The 20,445-nt window shown below is 35.8% G+C and overlaps 1 protein-coding gene across 15 annotated transcripts in view; it reads left to right on the top strand.

The window, feature by feature from the left end:
- STAG2 (STAG2 cohesin complex component) overlaps positions 1–19,858 on the top strand; it is a 145,341-nt gene extending 125,483 nt beyond the window's left edge. For 9 of the 15 annotated variants that reach the window (XM_012475322.2, XM_012475315.2, XM_012475347.3 and 6 more), the window contains 7 exons: positions 564–692; positions 4,093–4,316; positions 7,985–8,174; positions 8,264–8,374; positions 11,460–11,586; positions 12,866–12,943; positions 17,927–19,858. In XM_012475322.2, coding sequence (XP_012330745.1) covers positions 564–692; positions 4,093–4,316; positions 7,985–8,174; positions 8,264–8,374; positions 11,460–11,586; positions 12,866–12,943; positions 17,927–17,950 — 883 coding nt within the window. In that variant the 3' untranslated portion in view covers positions 17,951–19,858. The remainder of the gene's footprint in view (positions 1–563; positions 693–4,092; positions 4,317–7,984; positions 8,175–8,263; positions 8,375–11,459; positions 11,587–12,865; positions 12,944–17,926) is intronic. The other 6 variants (XM_012475352.2, XM_064361294.1, XM_064361289.1 and 3 more) reach the window with 1 other exon arrangement.
- The last annotated feature ends 587 nt before the right edge of the window (positions 19,859–20,445 follow it).

Below are 20,445 nucleotides of genomic sequence, written 5' to 3'. Positions count from 1 at the left end.
TAGCCTTCCTTCTTTCCTCTTTGATTCCATCTGGATTGTTTTTAACTCAGTCACATTTTTGATAGTTATAATGTTGGATTGTTATTTTGAGGAATAGAGGTATTTATCATTACATAAATATAGTTAAAATGGGCCTTGGAGTTTAATTTTAAATTTTACTCTTGAATTGTTCATTACAAATATTTATTAATTATTTTTTAAAGTTACTTATATATATTAGAGTAGGTCTCCTTTATGTCTTGAAAAATACAGATAATGTGTTGATTGTTATGTGAGAGAATTTATGTTATTTTCTATGGAAGAAAGTGCCGATTAAAGAAAGCAGATATAGCAGACCATGTTCAAACTGAAAGCTAAGTGGTGTGTGTGTGTATATGGTTCTAAAGAAAGTAACAGTGACATAAAATGTCAATATATTTGCTCATTCTCACACGTAAAGCCTCCTTATTTTCTATTCCTCAAATTAAAAGCATGGCAAAGGAAGTAGCAAGTGAAATTTCCTAAGTTACTGACTTATTATAGTCCCTCAAATATTTATTTCAGTTATTTTTTTTTCTTTGCAGAGATGGCATAGAATTTGCTTTTAAAGAACCTAATCCACAAGGGGAGAGCCATCCACCTTTAAATTTGGCATTTCTTGATATTCTGAGTGAATTTTCTTCTAAACTACTCCGACAAGACAAAAGAACAGTGTACGTATTTGCTGGAAATGTCCTATTTAATTTCATTTTGGGATTCTTAAGGGCAGTTATTACACTTGGTTTCTCTTCCTTCTACTCACATAGAATTGTAGGATTGCATTAATGCGTGAAAAACTTCATTCTTCAATGACTATAATTTAAGGATTATAACTATGTTTTATACATAATACTCTAATATTGTGAGTTCTCCTCCAGTGTAGTTATGGCTTTTGAGGTGTAATTTGAATACATTATGTAATTTTTTAAGAGACAAGACTCACTGTGTTGCCCAGACGGCCTCGAACTCCTGGACTTAAGTGATTTTCCTGGCTTAATCTGAGCAGCTGGGACTACAGGCATGAACTACTGTGCTTGCCTGCTTTTTGTGTTCTTATTTGCATTCGTGCCTTAACCCAACTAAGGAGGGAGCATTTAAAAGACAATAATAAAGGCAATTCATCAGGAACATCCTTTCATTCTCTGTGTCTTGAGTGCTGGCCTCACTGGAAAGTGGAAGTCTCTGTATTTCTTTTTACTTTAACTGCTTTTCCCATCTTCCACAGGCCATTTAAGCAGGGTACTTTTCTTGTTTAGTCTCCTATAATGGTGACTTATAAAAGAGCCCCCAAAATGGATTTAAATTCTCAGAAATGTTCTATCTTTCCCCATGGCTTTGAGGTGTAAAAGGGCAGAAGAATATAAATTCATATTGTAGATAATCTTGTCTGAAAGCCCACTAGTATTTTGCATTTAAAGGCTTACAGATTTTATATGAAATTCTAAAGCAGACAAAACCAATGTATGGTGATAAAAATTACAGTGGTGGTTACTTCTAGTGTTGGAGAGTTTAAATGGGAATACTAGGGTACTAGAGTTCTGTATCTTGTTTTATTTTTATTTTTTGAAATGAAGTCTAGTTCTGTTGCTCAGGCATGATCTAGGCCTACTGCAACCTCCACCTCCTGGGTTCAAGCAATTTTCCTGCCTCTCAGCCTCTCATGTAGTTGGGATTACAGGCACGCACCACCATGCCCAACTAATTTTGTATTTTTAGTAGAGACAGGGTTTCACCATGTTGGCCAGGGTGGCCTCAAACTCCTGACCTCAGGTGACCTCTCACCTTGGCCTCCCAAAGTACTGGGATTACAGATGTTAACTACTGTGCCCTGCCGAATTCTGCATCTTGTTAGGTGTGTGGGTCACACAGGTCTGTGTTCAGTTGTAAAACTGATACAGCTGTGCTCTTAGTTTTGTGTGTTCTCTTAACATATAAATTTATTCCAGTTAAAATTGCATAAGCAGTATTAGATCAGTAAAAAAAACAATGAAATGTCATTTCTCACCTAGCACATTAGGAAAAATTAAGACGTCTGATAGTGTCAAATAAATATTGCCAAGGATGTGAGACAGCAGAGCCTTTTATACATTGCTGGTGACAGTACAAGACCATTTTGTGGAGCTCTTTAGCAGTGCCTAGTAAAGTTTAAGATTCTCTCTACCTCATGATCCAGTAATTTCATTCATAAGTAGATACCCTACAGAAACTCCTGAATACATGCACACGGAGACTGATAAAAGAATGATGACTTTTGGATTGTTTGAAATAGTGAAAAACTCAAAACAACCTAAACACTCATCAACTGAAAATGGATCAATAGATTGATATACAGTGGAATACCATACAACAGTAAAAATTGATAGATTTGGCCGGGTGTGGTGGCTCATGCCTGTAATCCCAACACTTAGAGAGGTCGAGGCAAGCACATCACGAAGTGAGGAGTTTGAGACCATCCTGGCCAATATGGTGAAACGCCGTCTCTACTAAAAATACAAAAATTAGCCAGACGTGGTGGCACGCGCCTGTAGTCCCAGCTACTTGGGAGGCTGAGGCGGAAGAATCGCTTGAACCCAGGAGGTGGAAGTTGCAGTGAGCCGAGATCACACTGCTTCAGCCTGGGCGACAGAGCAAGATTCCATCCCTCCCCCCGCCCCCAAAAAGGGCTAGGTTTAAAAAACAATGTTGAGTACAAAGAGCAGAGTATACAAGTGTACTATGATGTTTACAGACAACTATGTATTAAAAGTACAAAATATGCATGGGGATGATAAGTAGTGGTAACCTCTGGACACAAGGAAGAAGCAAAATGGGGATAGCTTTAGTGTGGGCTACTTGTCTGTAATATCCTATTTAGGGATGTGGTGAGTACATAATTGTAAATCTCTCTACCAGTGAATATATTTTGGCTCAGGCTTTGCATCTTGTTGCAGACTTAACAGTTTTTGGGGTGGTAGCCAGTTCACAGGCCACGCTTGGAGGAATATTGTACTATATATGACTGAAGGGTATTGTAATACAGAAAGACATACTGGGGGTAGGGTGTGGTGGCTCACACCCATAATCCCAGTATTTTGGGAGGTCGAGGTGGGCAGATCGTTTTAGGTCAGGGGTTCAAGACCAACCTGGCCAACATGGTGAAATCCTGTCTCCAAAAAATACAAGAATTATCCAGTCCTGGTGGTGTGCACCTGTAATCCCAGCTACTCAGGAGGCTGAGGCAGGAGAATCACTTGAACCCAGGAGACGGAGATTGCAGTGAGCCAGGATGGCATCACTGCACTCCAGCCTTGGTGACAGAGTGAGGCTTGGTCTCAAAAGAAAAAAGAAAGGCATACTGAACAGCTAACAAAGCAGTAGGTTTTATAACTGATGTCTCCTCTTCTCTGTAATGCTGTTCACACTGGTAAATCTGAATTGATAGAAATTAGTCATTACAAAGACAGCAAATATTTGAATTCTACTTTACAGTTAATTGACAAATAATTGTCTTTATTTATTTGAAGCATAATTTAGCCTTATTGAACTCTTGGTATCAGAACCTTGGACTTGAATTACTGTTATGCTGCCTATGTATTTTTATTACTGTGGGATTGCTTCTTAATGTTTATCATACTTTGTTTCGTCACCTGTAAAATTGGGAAAACGTTTCACTCATAGAACTGTAAGAATAGTTAAGGAACGTGAGGAAAAAAATACCTAGCACATAGTTGTCACATGAATGTTAGTTGAATTTTAATTGCAAAATTACATATAAGCCTTGAGATACTTGGATCCAAGGGTAGATGTATGATTTCCATCAGGCTGCAACTTTTTTGCAGGTAGGAATCATATCATATCCATCTTTGTATTTATCCCTAGTGCCTGGGACATAATAGGTGCTCAGCAAATGTTAAATTGAATGCTCTGAATTATTTCATTTGATATGAAAATCTTGGCGGAGACCACATTGTTCATTAATGTCCTGATGAGGCTGAGTTTGAGTAGTGAAGTAATATGCTCGTGCTCACGCAACTAGAACTTAATATAACCCGCAGATTTTTGTATTAAAGCTAATGGTTTTGATTTCTTTTTAAGGTATGTTTACTTGGAAAAGTTCATGACCTTTCAGATGTCACTCCGAAGAGAGGATGTGTGGCTACCACTGATGTCTTACCGAAATTCTTTGCTAGCTGGTGGTGATGATGACACCATGTCAGTCATTAGTGGAATCAGCAGCCGGGGGTCAACTGTGCGGAGTAAAAAATCCAAACCATCTACAGGAAAACGGAAAGTGGTTGAGGGCATGCAGCTTTCACTCAGTAAGGATATAATTTATTCTCTTTATATTTATCCCTAATGTTTACCAACTGAATTGTCATTATGGTTCACCTTATTTTTTATCTGAAATGTGTTCGGTAATAGCTTACAAAATGTGTCCGTTATGTGTAAACATGTCATTGTGAACATTTTACATGCATAAACTCAGTTCTCACAACTTTTTGGGTACATCTTCATTTTTCAGATGACAATATTTAGCACAGAGAGATTAAGTAACATACTCATGTCACACAGTTATTAAGATAGGAGAACCATGCAGTTTCACTCTAGAGTGTCTGCTTTTTAAAATCTATGCTACACTGTATGCATAGGGAAATGAACTTAGTATTATAGAGCTAGTTATTACTCAAGAGATCGGATCATCTAGTTAAGGTAGAACAACAGATTCAGAGAGGTTTCAACTTCTGAATTTCTATGAAGAGGCCATTAATCATGAACAATTTCATAGAGATAGCTATCATATTAGAGGTAGGAATGCATTATGACGCTTGAAGCTCTTAGACTGCTAGCACTCCAGAGTTGGTTCGAAATGGGCCTGGGGACTTTTTTCTTTTTCTTAAGAACTATTAAATTAGCATAGTTGTCAAAATTTGTCCTAGTTATTATTGTTGAGTAGCAAACTACCTTAAAACTTAGGACATAGCCAGGACCATGGTGTCTGGTGCCTCAGCTAGAAAGACTCAAAGACTGGTGGCTGAAATCATATGGAGGCATCTTCATTTACATATCTGATGCTGGCTGTGATTTGGGACCTCAGCTGTACTGTCTGCCAGAACACCTACATGTGACTTCTCCATGTCAGCATATCACTAGGCTCCAAGAGCAAGTGTCCCAAAAGACCACAATTGGAAGCTGACAATTTCTTAAGCCCTGGGCCCAAAAACTGGCATAGCATAATTTCTGCCATATTCTGTTGGCCAAGCAACCACAGAGATTCTATAGGAAAGGGCATAATTTTCCACCTCTTAATGTGAGGAATGTCAAAGAATTTTGGAGTCATATTTTTAAATTGCCACATAACTCATCAACTTTCATTTGTCATCAAGTGTATTGTGTTTAAAACTTGATTGTCATGTGAATTGTATCATTTTTCCAGTAGTATAAAGGCATACATAACCTTATATTTCTAACTTGTACAGTTTTACACTGGTTAGTTATGTAGTCCCAACATCACAGTTGATGGGGAAATCTCTTTTATTATCCTGGACTAAAGTAGTTAGGGCTGATGATTTATAAGTTAAACTTTTCTGTTTCTTGAATAGAAAATGTTATCAAATTAAAAGATGATGTTTCTTCGTATCACAAAATTTTTGAGTTTTTCTCATCTGAACCAGTAGTTAATTTTTATAGATGTATGCTGGGCCATCAAATCTCTCTCTCTCTCTTTTTAGACCTCATGGAAACACATAGGAATTGGTATTTATATTACATTTTACAAATAGATTATTAAACCAGATATTCAATTTTTACAGGAAGAGTCAATGCTCTTGTTCAGGTTTTTGGAGAGAACCATAGAAATTGAGACATTAATAAGTTAAAAGGAAGTATGAATACTGATAGGTTGGCCAATTCAATGCGATTTTGAAGACAGTATTGAAGCCTAAATACAGTAGAACTTAAAGGCTGATGTAATTATATTGCAAAATGTGGAGTTAATGTTTATAATTAGAGTACTAGCCATTCGTGCTTTTTTCTTCTACTCTTATTTCTTAAAACCTTAAACACATTTGCACATATGTATAATCATCATTTTTTTTCTTTTTGAGACAGAGTCTTGTTGCCCAAGCTAGAGTGCAGTGGCACGATCTCAGCTCACTGCAACCTCCACCTCCCGGGTTCAAGCAATTCTTCTGCCTCAGCCTCCTGAGTAGCTGGGATTATAGGTGCTGCTTACCATGCCTAGTTAATTTTCGTATTTTTAGTAGAGATGGGGTTTCACCATCTTGGTCAGGCTGGTCTCGAACTCCTGACATGATCCATCCGCCTCAGCCTCGCAAAGTGCTGGGATTACAGGCGTGAGCCACTGCACCCGGCCTCATATGTATAATCTTCTAATGAAATAGTTTTCTTCTAAATTCACAATCACAAAGTCCTATCAGTTTTTTTCTCCCAGGTCAGTGATTTTAAAAATTACTATTCAGTAACAATTGCACACAAATTTGACTTACTAATTATGGCAACATTTACAGACATTTGAAAAAGTAGCTTTTGCAGGTATTAAACCTTTTTCTCTTTAGTTCAGTGCTTAACATCTGTATGGATTTGCAGCCCCCTTGCAGTTGCTTTTACTACCTGCTCAGTGGTCTGCATCCCATAGATTTGGGAACCAATCTCCTATTACCACGTCTCATTCACCTAGGCCACACAATTAGTCTCTTAACTGGTCTGTTTGCTTACCGGTGTTCTGTTTTTAAGTTCACTCCCCACACTGCCACCACATTGACTAAAACATGTAACCCACCAAATTGCTTCCCTGCCTTAAAACTTTCAGCAGCAGTTTCCTGTTACCTTAGTAGAGCTTACAAGATTTTCCACAATTTGATTCCTGCTTCTTTATCCAGGCTTGTCTTTTGCCTACTCTTTAAATCTTTATGCCTCAGGAGTAGCAAACTTTTAGTTTTGAACCATGTGAAATTGCCCTTTTTGTAGGTCAAATATCAGCAGATTAATAGGGTTCAGACAACCACGTGCAGTGGCTCACGCCTGTAATCCCAGCACTTTGGGAGGCTAAGGCAGGTAGATCATTTGAGGCCAGGAATTCAAGACCAGCCTGGCCAACATGGTGAAACCCTGTCTCTACTAAAAATACAAAAATTAGCCAGACATGGTAACACATTCCTGTAATCTCAGCTACTTGGGAGGCTAAAACAGGAGAATTGCTTGAACCCAGGAGGTGGAGGTTGCAGTGAGCCAAGATTGTGCCACTACACTCCAGCTTGGGTGACAAAGCGAGACTCTGTCTCAAAAAAAAAAAAAAAAGGTTTAGTCCTTGTTTCCTGCCGTAGTGTTCTTGCTTTATGTTCTTCTCCCTGCCTAGAATGAAAAGCCTTCCCAGTCGACCTGATACCTACTCTAGTTAGAAGTTGCTTCTGGATATGTCACTGCCCCCATTTCCCCTTGTGCTTCCCTCTCTCCTTGCATTTACCACATTGTTTTTTTTTTTTTTTTTTTTTTTTTTTTGAGCCAGAGTTTTGCTCTTGTTGACCAGGCTGGAGTCCAATGGCGCCATCTTGGCTCACCTCAACCTCTGCCTCCCAGGTTCAAATGATTCTCCTGCCTCAGCCTCCCGAGTAGCTGAGATTAAAGGCATGCGCCACCATGCCTGGCTAATTTTGTATTTTTCAGTAGAGACGGGGTTTCTCCATGTTGGCTGGTCTTGAGCTCCCGACCTTAGGTGATCTCCCCATCTGGGATTACAGGCGTGAGCCACCACACCCGGCCACCACATTGTATTTTAATTGCCTGGTTGTTTTTTGTTTACAACTAGACTCTATGGCCGGGTCAGGGACTGCCCTTTAGGTTTTTATTCCCCTGTTCCTATGACTAGCATGTGGAAAGCAACAGATGTTTATTGACCTGAACAGGTTGTATTAGATATCTGAATAGTCAAAATTAGTGACTAAACCTCGTTGTTAATTTTCTTTTCCAGCTGAAGAAAGTAGTAGTAGTGATAGTATGTGGTTAAGCAGAGAACAAACATTGCACACCCCTGTTATGATGCAGACACCACAGCTCACCTCCACTATTATGAGAGAGCCCAAAAGATTACGGCCTGAGGATAGCTTCATGAGTGTCTATCCAATGCAGACTGAACATCATCAAACTCCTCTTGATTATAAGTAAGTAAATTTGAACATTTTCTGTACTGTAACTTTATTAATTACATAGAAAAAGTTAAGTTAAAAGAAGAATAAAATTCTCCTTGAAGCACGCAGGTAACATGGATGTTAGCTCAAAGACAACAAGAGGAAGCAAGGCAACAGCAGGAGAGAGCAGCAATGAGCTATGTTAAACTGCGAACTAATCTTCAGCATGCCATGTAAGTGAGAGTGCCTTATTGTCTGAGTCTAGGAAGTTCACTAATTCATTTTAACATTTTAATGTGTGCCTTATTTAAAAATTTCAGCAAACTCTCTAGAGTAACTTAAGCTGAAATAATCAAGGAACTAAAAATTGGTCTTTCCAACAGAAAAACAAAATATTTTAATTTAAATATTACCTAGTTAGCCAAAGGACCAATCTTAGGTTGATCTGTTGGAAAAGTTTAAATAATCAATCCTTGTTTATTTTGGTACACAGCATTAAAAATACAGTTCTGTTACGTCCTAATTGATTTTTCCAACTTAGTTCAGGCCCTCATCTCTCACCTGAACTATTGTATTACCTTTCTAACTGGTTTTCTTCCCTCAAATTTCCCATTTATCTTCTCACCAAACCTTTCCCTTCACCCTCCCCCCCACTCCATCATTCACACCGCCATCAAGAATTACTATTCTAGAATAAAAATCTTACCATGTAACTCTTACTTAAAACCTTTCTGTGGCTCCCTATTGCCTGCTGGATAAACTCCAGACTTCCTTAGCTCATGGCATGCAAGATGTTTCAAAATATGGCCCCTGCCTACATTTTAGTATCATTTCCTATTCCCTGGCAGCTGGTAAAATCATCATAAAAGAACAAGTTCAGGTGTTACCTTAACTGAAGCTTTGGTCATCTATACTCCCATAACACTATGTATATCTATATTTCTTATAAAACTTGCCATGTTGTATTGTAAATATTTGTTTATGAGTTTGTCCCTTTTGTCTAGACTGTGAGCTCCTCAAGGGCAGGGACCACATTCATTGCCTGTCAGTGCTTGGCACATAAAAGGTGCTAAGTAAATGTTCATTGAATGAATAAATGTTCAGTGCTGGAAAAAAATGTAGTTTACCTTTTAAATACTTTGTTTTTACTGGATTATGTATGATAACTTTATAAATCTTTTTGCAATCTTCATTAGCTTTGGTTCCAGAAGAAGTGGCAGACAAGCAGTATTTAGATAATTTTTTAAAATGTCTTGATTGGTATACAGGGAAAAATGTGATGATTCTGATGAAGTTTTTGAGTTTGAAAGCATTGTATTTATAATGTGGTATAAGTTTTACTATTGGGAGGCAGTAGTTGTTACCTTCTTTTTTTTTAATTTAAATTTTATTCTGTTTTGTTGATTTTTAGATAAGAATTTTACCTGTTTTTCTTATAAAATGATCATTTACTATGACTGGTGGCCTGCATAAATTTACTTTAGTTGCCTCCATAGTGGTCTTAACCTCTAGAGCCACAAGGTTTACTCTATTACATATATAGATTGTCATCCTGACTTGGTTAACATGGTCATCATCTATATTATCACATGGTTCTATCCCCTTTTCTCTGTTTTTGTGGCCACATTCCTTTTAATATAAGTTCTTACTTTATGCTGCATCCTACAACTAATTTCTTGGCTTTTAACTAGTCACCAGTCCATAAATTCCAGAATTCTGCCATGCAATCATTTGGTCTATATCTCTCCCCATAAAACATTACACGGGTTCCTAAGATTCTCTATAGCATCTCATTACTGAGTACCATTTATCATTATTCTTTTGTTTGCAGTTTTGTTTTAATTCCCAATTATAGTTAATCTCCCCCCTGGTAACTACAAGAAATTATCACAGTTAAATAACTTATTACCGGAGGATTCTTTGGTGGTTGTACTATAAGTCATCTATTGCCTGGGATGCTAAAATATTTTCATCTTAACAGTGATTTTTCTATAATGGTATCTGCCCTATAACTAAAAATACTTCTAGATTATCTTTCTTATTTTTCATAGCTTAAATCACATATATCTTCCTTGTACTTCAAACAAAATTCAGAACTGCTTTGTGATTTTTCTGTCACATGGTCCATACAGCACATATATTCCCTTCACGGTTGCCTCCACAAAATATAGTAAAATTGTCTTTCTATCCAGAATTGTTAGGAAATAAGGACCGTTATAAACATATTTGTCCAGGTAACATGGATCAGACATCATATCTTGTTATCTTTATATCTTTTAAGAACCAGCATAGTATTGTGTAAATGGTAAGCATTCAGTGAATAATTGCTGGAGTTTTGGCAATTTTCTTGACTGTGGGGGTGTCTTTGGATGAGAAAAGAAGGTAATGTTGGCCAAACTGGGGAAAAACAAGTCATACTCAGTTTCACTATTATATTGGCTACTTTATGCTGATCTGGGCTAATTTGTGAACTTAATTTATTCCCCATAATTATGGAATAACATACAGAGCTTTTGGTCTTACGTTTTTTATTTTAAATTTCTATATATGTCTTAGCTTTGAGTTTCATAGGGCACATGAATTGAGTTTCAGCCTGAGTGTTCCTCCTTTCTTCCGGTGGCAGAATTAATCCCTTCTTTTAGTATATCCTTATAACACTTGATGCCTTGTTTTGTTGTAATACTTACCACATTTTGTCATAATTAATTGTTTATCTCTGTTTACCATTGTAGACTGTAAGCTCCTTGAGGGCAGGAATTGTGTCTTAGTCTTATTCATCTTTTTTTTTTTTTTTTAAAACATCCATAGGATACAATAGAAGCCTGTCATATAGTAGGCATTGTGTGTGAGTGTGCACATGCGTGGTACACATTACGTACTAAATGAATGAGGGAGTGACGGGTAAAATTAGCATTATATATTGATGAAAATATATGTATTCTGAAAATGTCATTTCTTTGGTCTCTGTTTTATATTTGTTTATTAATTTGTACCCTGCCTACTTTCAAAAAGGATTTGAGGTATCTTGTATGTTCCCATCTGGGAAATTCTCATTGAACATTGTATATGGGATATCAGAACTATAAAGCTAAATGTACTGAAGTAATGTAGAATAAATGTAATTCCTTAGCATTTTTAGACAAGTGAACATTGGGGTTTTGACATCATTGATGACATAATCAATGCCTAATCATTCTCCCTGACCTTTAATTCCATCATTTTCCATTATACTTGAATATAGGGAGCCACATACTGCTGCCTATATGTTAATAGTCATGACATTAGTTCAGATCTTGACTTTGTTTTATATTTCTCTAGTCGGCGTGGCACAAGCCTAATGGAAGATGATGAAGAGCCAATTGTTGAAGATGTTATGATGTCCTCAGAAGGGAGGATTGAGGATCTTAATGAGGGAATGGATTTTGACACCATGGATATAGATTTGGTGAGAAACCTAAGGATTTCTGTAAGATTTTCAATTTAGATCTTTTGAAAATCATGTTGAATATTTATTAGAGTAGAGAAATACTTAGCAAGAAAAATAAGTTTTGTGAAAATATTAAATGAAATAGTTTCCAGGGGTTTAAATATATGGGAGGGGATTTAGAAGAGAGTAAGGTTGGTGAAGGTGGTAGATCCTAGATTAAGATGATAAAGGTTGTCTGCTTCTGAGATTAATTTAGGAATATAGGTCGGGCATGGTGGCTCACGCCTATAATCCCGGCACTTTGGGAGGCTGAGGCGGGTGGATCATGAGGTCAAGAGATCGAGACCATCCTGGTCAACATGGTGAAACCCCATCTCTACTAAAAATACAAAAAAAAATTAGCTGGGCGTGGTGGTGCACGCCTGTAGTCCCACCTACTCGGGAGGCTGAGGCAGGAGAACTGCTTGAACCCAGGAGGCGGAGGTTGTGGTGAGCCGAGATTGTGCCATTGCGCTCCAGCCTGGGTAACAAGAGCGAAACTCTGTCTCAAAAAAAAAAAAAAATTTAGGAATATATGGGTTTAAAGGGTATATTTTGATTAATAATAATTTGACTATGAAAATCCATTGTTATTTAGTGATTATGCATTTTAAAAAATGAGTTAGCATAAAAGTATATCACCTCATAACTTTGTATTTACCATTATTAAAACAGTATATTAACTTAATACTACCTGTTGAGACAAATTCCATGTCAGATAATGAAGTAAAATTACTTAAACTTCGAAGGAAGTTAAATAAACGTAGAAGCATATTCTTTATTAATAATTAAATATATGATTAGGGCTGATCATATACAAAATGGTTCTATGTATTTCATTTTGCTACATATCTCATTCAACTTTGTGAGGTAGGTTGAGAGAGGATTGAGGATATTAAAGCTTACTGTCCCCAAGGAGGCAAAACTAGTGAACAGTAAAGTTGATACTGTAAGTCAAGTCTTCTCATTCTTTTTAGTAAACTATGGTGTATTCTTCTTAAAGAATAATTAAATTTTTAGAATGGTATAATTTAGTGCCTTGAAAGGAAAATGATTTGAGAGAGTGCTTTTTAAAGTAAAAGGAAAAATGAGTTTTTTGGTTTTTGTCTCTTAGGATAATTTTCCGTGAGTATTTAAAATATTGTATGAGGTACTCTTACAATCACATAGGCCATGTGAACACTTAACTTGGATATTTTGAGTTATTATCTGGTTTGTAGATATAGCTAATGTCAACTTATTTCCTTTTTTCCTTTAGCCACCATCAAAGAACAGACGAGAGAGAACAGAACTGAAGCCTGATTTCTTTGATCCAGCTTCAATTATGGATGAATCAGTAGGTTTAATTCAAATGTACCCCAGGATTGCAAAATCAAAAGTATAGGTAGTCTCTCAGTTCAAGGTTGAAGACCTGGGGTGGCATACTGAGAATAGATTAAAACAGTTGGGTGTGCGAAAAAGAGGCAGGCAGGCAGGATTTCAGTGGGAGGGGAAGAGAGTGATGCAATAGTGGTAACAGATTAGAAGAGTACTGTTGAATCCTGGCTGACTGGGACTTGAATATTAAGGAATTTGGACTGTTCTTCCAGGTTTGTACTGTTCTTCAATGGGTTACCCATTGAAGGATTTTAAATAAGGTAATGTCATGATCAGAATTGTATTTCAGAAAGACTTCCTTAACATTTATTGATAGACAGGATGAATGAGGGGCATAATTGTAATATAAAGGCATGGTGAAAAATAATGAGAACTTGAACAAAGCCTTTGATAATGAAGAGAAGGGTGGGTATCAAGCTGTCTAGGAGGAGAATCACTTACAACTCCCACCATCCTTAATTGGTTATTATTGGGCTTTGTCAGTTCTTTTTCCTAAGTACCTCTTATATCAGTCCCCTGTGCCATATTTTCCCTGACAGTTCCTTGATTTGGGTCCTCCTCAGTTTTCACATGGGCTGTTGCAAAGCCTTTAAGCTGACATTGCGGTCCCACTGCTCCTTTATATCTCTTGTGGGGTTATCTTTCTAAAAATGCAGATCTGGTATTCTCACTTAACATTCTAAGTCTTCTATTGATTTTTTTCCCCGTTGCCATTAGGAAGAAACTTCTAGCTCCTCAGCCTAGCAAACAAAGCCTTTTATGATCTGGTTCCTTTACTACCTTAACCTTGACCTTTTCCTTACATGTATTCTATGCTCTAGCCATATCATATATATGCTCTAACCATTTGATATGCTCTAGCCATATCAAATATAGTGTATTTGTAGCTCCTCTCAAATACACTATACTCTTTCCTGACTCCATAACTTTGTATAAGCTTTTTTCTTCCCGAAATTCTTTGTATTTACTCCTAGTAAAGTCTTCCTTTAATACTAATTCTGACATTACCTGTGGAATTTTTGCTGACTTCCACAGATATTTTTTTCTCTGCTCCTTAACTCTTTGTATACATTTGATTGTAATAATTACCAGACTTGCCTAGTGAGATAGGATATTACATACCCTCGTCCTTCACTAGATTGAACTCCTTGAGGCAGTGATGATGTTACTCATGTTTAGTTTTGCCCAGCACGGTAGATGTTTAGTTTTGTCAAATGAATGAATCATTTAAATGTCCTGTCATCTCCTTTCTTAGTATCTACCCATTTTATGTTCCTCGAGGAGTTCCTCACACCTACAGCCTCAAGTGACTGTTATACCATCCTCTAAGGCCTGCCTTCTATGCCCAATTTCTACCATTCCCTCCTTGCCCTCTCCCACCTCATAATCTGCTTTCAGATAGCTTTTAGAACTTTTTTGAGAAACTAATTCACACTAACATGTTATATTAATAAGATCAAGGGGCCTGGCACAGTGGCTCATGCCTGTAATCTCAACACTTTGGGAGGCCAAGGCAGGAGGATTGTTTGAGTCCAAGAGCTTGAGACAAGCTTGGGCAACACAGTGAGGCCCTGTTCTTACAAAAAGTAAAAAAATTAACCAGGCATGGGGGTGCGTACCTGTGGTCCCAGCTATTCAGGAGGCCGAGGTGGGAGGATCGCTTGAGCCCAGGAGGTTGAGGCGGCAGTGAGCTGTGTTCACAATACTGCACTCCAGCCTAGGTAACAGAGCCGAGACCCTGTCTCAAAAAAAAAAAAAAAAATTAGAATCCGCTTTGATTGGTCTTAAGTGTGCATCTGCGTCTGAGATTCTGCATTACTAACAAATGCTGTCAATGCTTCAGGTCTGCAAACCATACTTTGAGTAGCAAGACTTTATAGTATCTAAGTGACCTATCCCACTCATAAGTCTATAGTTTAACTGCACACTGAAGTATGTGGTTTTCTTGATAATTAATCTAAGACTTTGTATTATCTTAGTTCGTTAAATAAAACATGAAGGTAGTGATTGTGATGAGGGGTGGTTAAAAGGGTATTTTCAAGCAGGTGTGATGAAATGCATTCATTCAGCAATTTATTACATCAGAAGTTGGTGCTAAAATGAATAAGACACTCTCCCTATCCTTAAGGAATTCATATTCTAGTGCACCTTGACTAGCACTTTGAAATGAAAAGTATGGAAAGTAGTAGTTGAGAGCTTGGGTGACAGACACTATGCTGGATATAATTTGTTTTGATTCTCAGCAACCTTGTGAGAAAGGTAATGGGATTTCCACTTTCATACCATAGCAAGCTGAGACTGAGGAGGTGATTTAGTGACTTTGCTCAGTTATACAGTTAGTAAGTGTCTGAGTAGTAATTTGATGCCAGTTCCTTTTGGGTTAATAATCTCATGCTATCTCTACTGTGGTGCTTCCCAAAACTGAAATCAGACCTCATTTGGATGAAACACCAACAAAAGTAATTAAGAAATTGAAGTGGTTAACTATGATCAAAATTAATATGGGCAGTTAGGATCACCTTTTTTTTATGTATTTGTCTAATATCAGGAGAACTTTTAACATTTGTTTCCTTAGTTACATACTAGATTTGCAAAAAGGTGTTCTTCAGATTACTAAAATAAACAGCAATATTAACTATGACATTTCACATTTAGAGAAAAGTAGGGGCCTAATAGTGATTTTTTATTTATAGTGATTTTATAGTATTCTTGTGTATATTGACTGTTACAACTGAGAGGCTTTTATTTATTCTTAATTTGATAATAGTTTAACTGCTTCTGCTACTAAAATTAGGAAAATGAGTACATGTACTTATAACTGTAGTTTTACAGCATTACCACATGATGGCAGCAGTCACATAACTGCTCAACAATCTTTAAAGGCTTAGGTATTTTTAGAAGTCTTTGACAATATAATTTTTTTTAAAAAGTTAATAATAGCTTATTTTTTTAAATATACACTAAACTGTACTCTATACTGTCTCAACCATAACTTAAGAAGTGGAATAATGGGAAATTATGAATGTAAAATTCTGTTTTTCTTTATACAACACCCCACATTCAAGCCCATAATAATGGAGTCATCAAAGCAGTAGCAAAATTGGGATTTAAATTCTTTAATGTCCAGTTCTATGATTCTCCAATTCTAAGGGAAGTAACTCAAAGCACCCTAGTATAGATACTTCAGGTTGTTATTAAATAAATCATAAAAATTTCTTTTTAAACATGATTTTCACATCCAGGAGTAGTAATATAAAACTCTGAACATATATTTTGTGTTGCATATACATAAAATTGTAGATTTATGGTGTAGCTAGTTTTATATTTGGACACAAGTTGCTTTATTCCATTTTGATAATAGTCGTTTTCTGCCAGTATTGCCAAAACACACTGAAGTTTGGTATTTGTACTTTTAAAAATATGTTTAAGTATTTATTAATGTTAACATCAGAAACAGGCACAGTTTGTGTTGACACAGAAAAGAAAGTGTCACTACTGTCATTCTCCTGTGTTGAGATTCCCTTATTAGAATTATTTGTAGTATTAAATTGGTAAAGAAGGGCTCCGTGTAATGGAGCTAATTTAATGTTCTAGTAAGATAATCTAGTTATCACCTAGTCTGTACAAAACAACAAAAAGAATCTCAAGGGTTCTGGTGCTTTCTAGATAGGCACTCTGGAAAGAACTTGAGTTTGTCTTCATCCCACACTCTATACTAAATTGATAATTAATATTTTATACTTAATTCATCATCAGACCTTTCCCGACCGAGATTCATAGAGTGTTAGGGCAAGAATTGGCCTTTAAACATTATCTGGATCTCTTTAGTGGAAACATTCTAACCACCCAAACTCTGACTCTAACCAAAAAAAGAGAACCCTGAAGCATGCAGGAAGGGGAGGACAAGGGATTAGTAGTGTGATAGTTTTTGTTAATGGACAGGTAAGAAACTGGGTGCATGAGTCCTCTTTGTTTTCATTACCTGGGATTCCAAACGCTACTTGATAATTCATTATAAAAAGGCTGCAATCAGATACTTCTTTCTGGGTCTGAAAATACACAGTTTCTTCAGCTCAAAACAATACATGAGTTCTATGACTTTTATTCATAGAATTTATAAGAGATTCAACTTACAAGTAAGAGCTCTTTGTAATAGCTCATTAAATCTGGCTTTGATACCAGTTCTTAATAGCTCATTATAGTATTCTAAAATATTACTTAATTGGCATAAGTGCTAAATTTTAATTGAACAACCTAACTTTTAGCATATATGCTAACAGTCACATGCCATTCTTGTTTAATGAACAAAGGGGAGTTGCTCCTTTCATCATCTGCTTTTACTTTTAGTGACAAGTAATTACTAGATTTTACCTAACATTCCTTTCTCAGCTGGAGTATATAGAAAGTATCAATATAAGTCATTTTGCCCAAATTTTACCTTACCCTGCTTTCTGTATACTTGAATTGTTCTTATACTTTGTTTTGGTCTGCATGTTCAAATGCCTTTTTTGAAAAACCATACCCACTTCTGAGCACAAATAGCCAAGTTTGCAAGACTTTCTTAACTTCTTTCCAAGGAACCTGTATCAGAAATATATATGAAGAAGCACATTCATTTGTTCATTCAACAAATACCTATGTTGAATATCTATGTTTAGGGCATTATCTAGACATTAGAGGTATATATAAACATAATTAATCCACGGTTCTTACTTTAATTATTGAGGTAAGTAGCATCTTTATTAGTCCTGATGTTATTTCATTATATATGATGGTTAATTTAATTTTAGAATTACACATCTGAAGAGAGGGGAAGTTTTCAAAGTGGTTTTATTAGCACGTTATTTAACATAATAATGTATTAATGTAATGTTTACAGATATATTTAAAGAAATGAATGACTATTTTAACGAGATTTTCTCCTCTCTCTCTCTCTCATTAGGTTCTTGGAGTGTCAATGTTTTAATACCAGTACGCAATTAATTCTGTGGTGAAGTCATTTTCTAAGTGGAAGAGGAAATTTTAAAGTGTGGTAGATACAGTGAAATTCTGTACAGATTTTTCTCTAAGGAGAATATGACATGCTTATGCTTACCAAGATCAAGTGCATTGAGGGGCAGTTTTGTTTGCCTGAAAAAAAGTAAAGGACAAGTAAACAATTTGATGATAAGCTACAGTTTTTCTTAGAAAGTAAATATTTTATTTATGCGCTGTTAGTTGGCTTTTGAATCGATTATTTCATGCTTTTTTTAAAAAAAAAACACACAAAATAACAATCTGAAAAGGCGTTTGGTACAGATACGAATTCTCTTACATTTATTTACTGGTTGTACTAAATAAATATGACCTCTGCTGGATTTTTGTTTACATCCAATAAACAATGTTAAGGATGTATTTATTCCCCTACCCTGAAGAAAGTTTAGGATAGAATTGTTTTTAGCATTCTAAATTTAAATGCTTAAAACATCAATCAACAAAACTTTGTTTTAAATATTGTAATTGTGGAGAAAAGTAAACTTATAAGCAGAACTTTTACAATTTTTTCATCTAAAAGTATTTTAAGATATTTTTAAAATCCAAGAGCTTCTCTATACTTTTCAGAAATATCCAGATGCAGTGAACTGCCAGAAGGTAACCAGTCTCAAACATGCTTATCCCATTATCAACCCTGAAAGTTTGCTTGTCCTTTAAGATAAAAATGTAATGTTGTGATATTCCTTCCAGTAGTGCCACTGTATTTTGTCTCCAAATAAAAGAAGCTTATTGTAGTATGTTTGCAGAAAAATTCTAAACAAAAATTATACAGCTTATTAGAGTGTGGGAATAGGGATCTAAATTTTAAATAAAATTATATATATATATAAATTGGTGCTGATTTTATAATTGCGCAGTTTGTTTAGTTTTTTCTTACTTTTAAATTCCAACTTAAAATTATGAGGTTTCAGAAATATATTGAAAGTTTAACAATGTTTAAAAATAGAAAAGCATGAGTGTTCATGCTTTAAAATGATTTTTAAATTTGTATTTTATATTGTTTTATCTATCTGTCTTTGCAAGCAGTCTTCAGGTTAAAGATACTTCTAACAGGTTACAGTACATTTCCTCTGTATGTAAATTAGATGGGATAATAGAATTCATAACCCATAATATTCTTTGAAAGCTAAGCTTTAAACTTCATTTTATGTCCTTTCACAAATAAATTAGTTTAAAACAGAAAGTGGCTACTTGCCATTTTGACATCAACTCATTTTGCGAGGCTTAGGCAGCTAGACATCGTTTAAAACAAAATATTAACTTATATTACATGTGTATCTATCTTTTGTCAGTCGTCTCTCGGTTCTTGAGGTATATTATTTTAATCATTCCATGCCTTAATATGCTTGCAATACAAGAATATCTTCAGATGGGTGAATACCAAAAGGCTTCCAGTTTTTAGTCAGAAATCAACAAGCATTGGGCTGTGGTAGCCAAAAACCATAGGTTAGCTAAAAAGATCATGATACAATACAATTATTTTATTAAGTCATGGTTAATAACAAATGAATCCAGACTTGTCTAACAGATTTTCCATCAACAAATATTGTTATGTGCAAAAGTATTGCCTATGTTGTTTTACACACCACTGCATTAACTAGAACTGCTGAGAGGACTGTATATATGATTTTAAACCTAAGTTGATTTTTTTTCTCACTCTTGAAAGGAGTACTTCTTTGTGAAAGCAGTTCTTACAGCTTTGTTTTCAACCAGCTAAAAATGTTTTATATATTACTCTAACCTGTTGTCCTCCACATTCTATTGTCCTAATTGTACTGTTTTCTGATTTGTATTTATGTCTTGAGACAGTAACTTTTTGAATAAAAATAAACCTACAGTATGTTGTATGTTTTCTCTTGTACTCAAAGGGGGAGGATGGCTATAAATGGTTTGCAAATTAGATCTATTATCACATCTTTTAATGTGTTTGGGGAATAATTTATAGAGAACACCATCAGTTTATATTTTTAATAAATCATATGTATTTACAATGAAACTAAATCCCTAACTGGGTTATTACTTTAAAATAGGAACCTGTAACCATTATTGCTTTAATTTTCATCTGGTATGGGTTAAACACATTTACAAATGTTTACATTGTTTATACAGGGTACATTTGAGTGCCTACTGTGTGCTAGACATGTGTTAAGAGAGCCCTCCTTCATAGATCCATTGGGGAAAACTAAAATAATGAAACTTATAATAAATGCCAGGAAGGAAACAAGCAGGATATGCTGAGGTAGAGAATGAGAGTAAGAGAGAAACCTGCCTTCAATAAGGGGCTCATGGCATGGAGGTAAAAACCAACATTTGAAAAAGAATTTACTAATTGAATTCATATTGAAAACTCATCAAAGAAAGCATTGACAAGATTCGAATTGTACTCTTTAAGAGAGTCATGTCAGTTTAACACTAGCCCTTTGTTCA

Source organism: Aotus nancymaae, unplaced genomic scaffold (genome assembly GCF_030222135.1).
Source record: "Aotus nancymaae isolate 86718 unplaced genomic scaffold, 86718_ANA_hifiasm-v0.15.2.pri h1tg000004l, whole genome shotgun sequence".
Taxonomy (NCBI): Eukaryota; Metazoa; Chordata; class Mammalia; order Primates; family Aotidae; genus Aotus; species Aotus nancymaae.
This window is presented reverse-complemented; position numbering and strand designations above follow the sequence as displayed.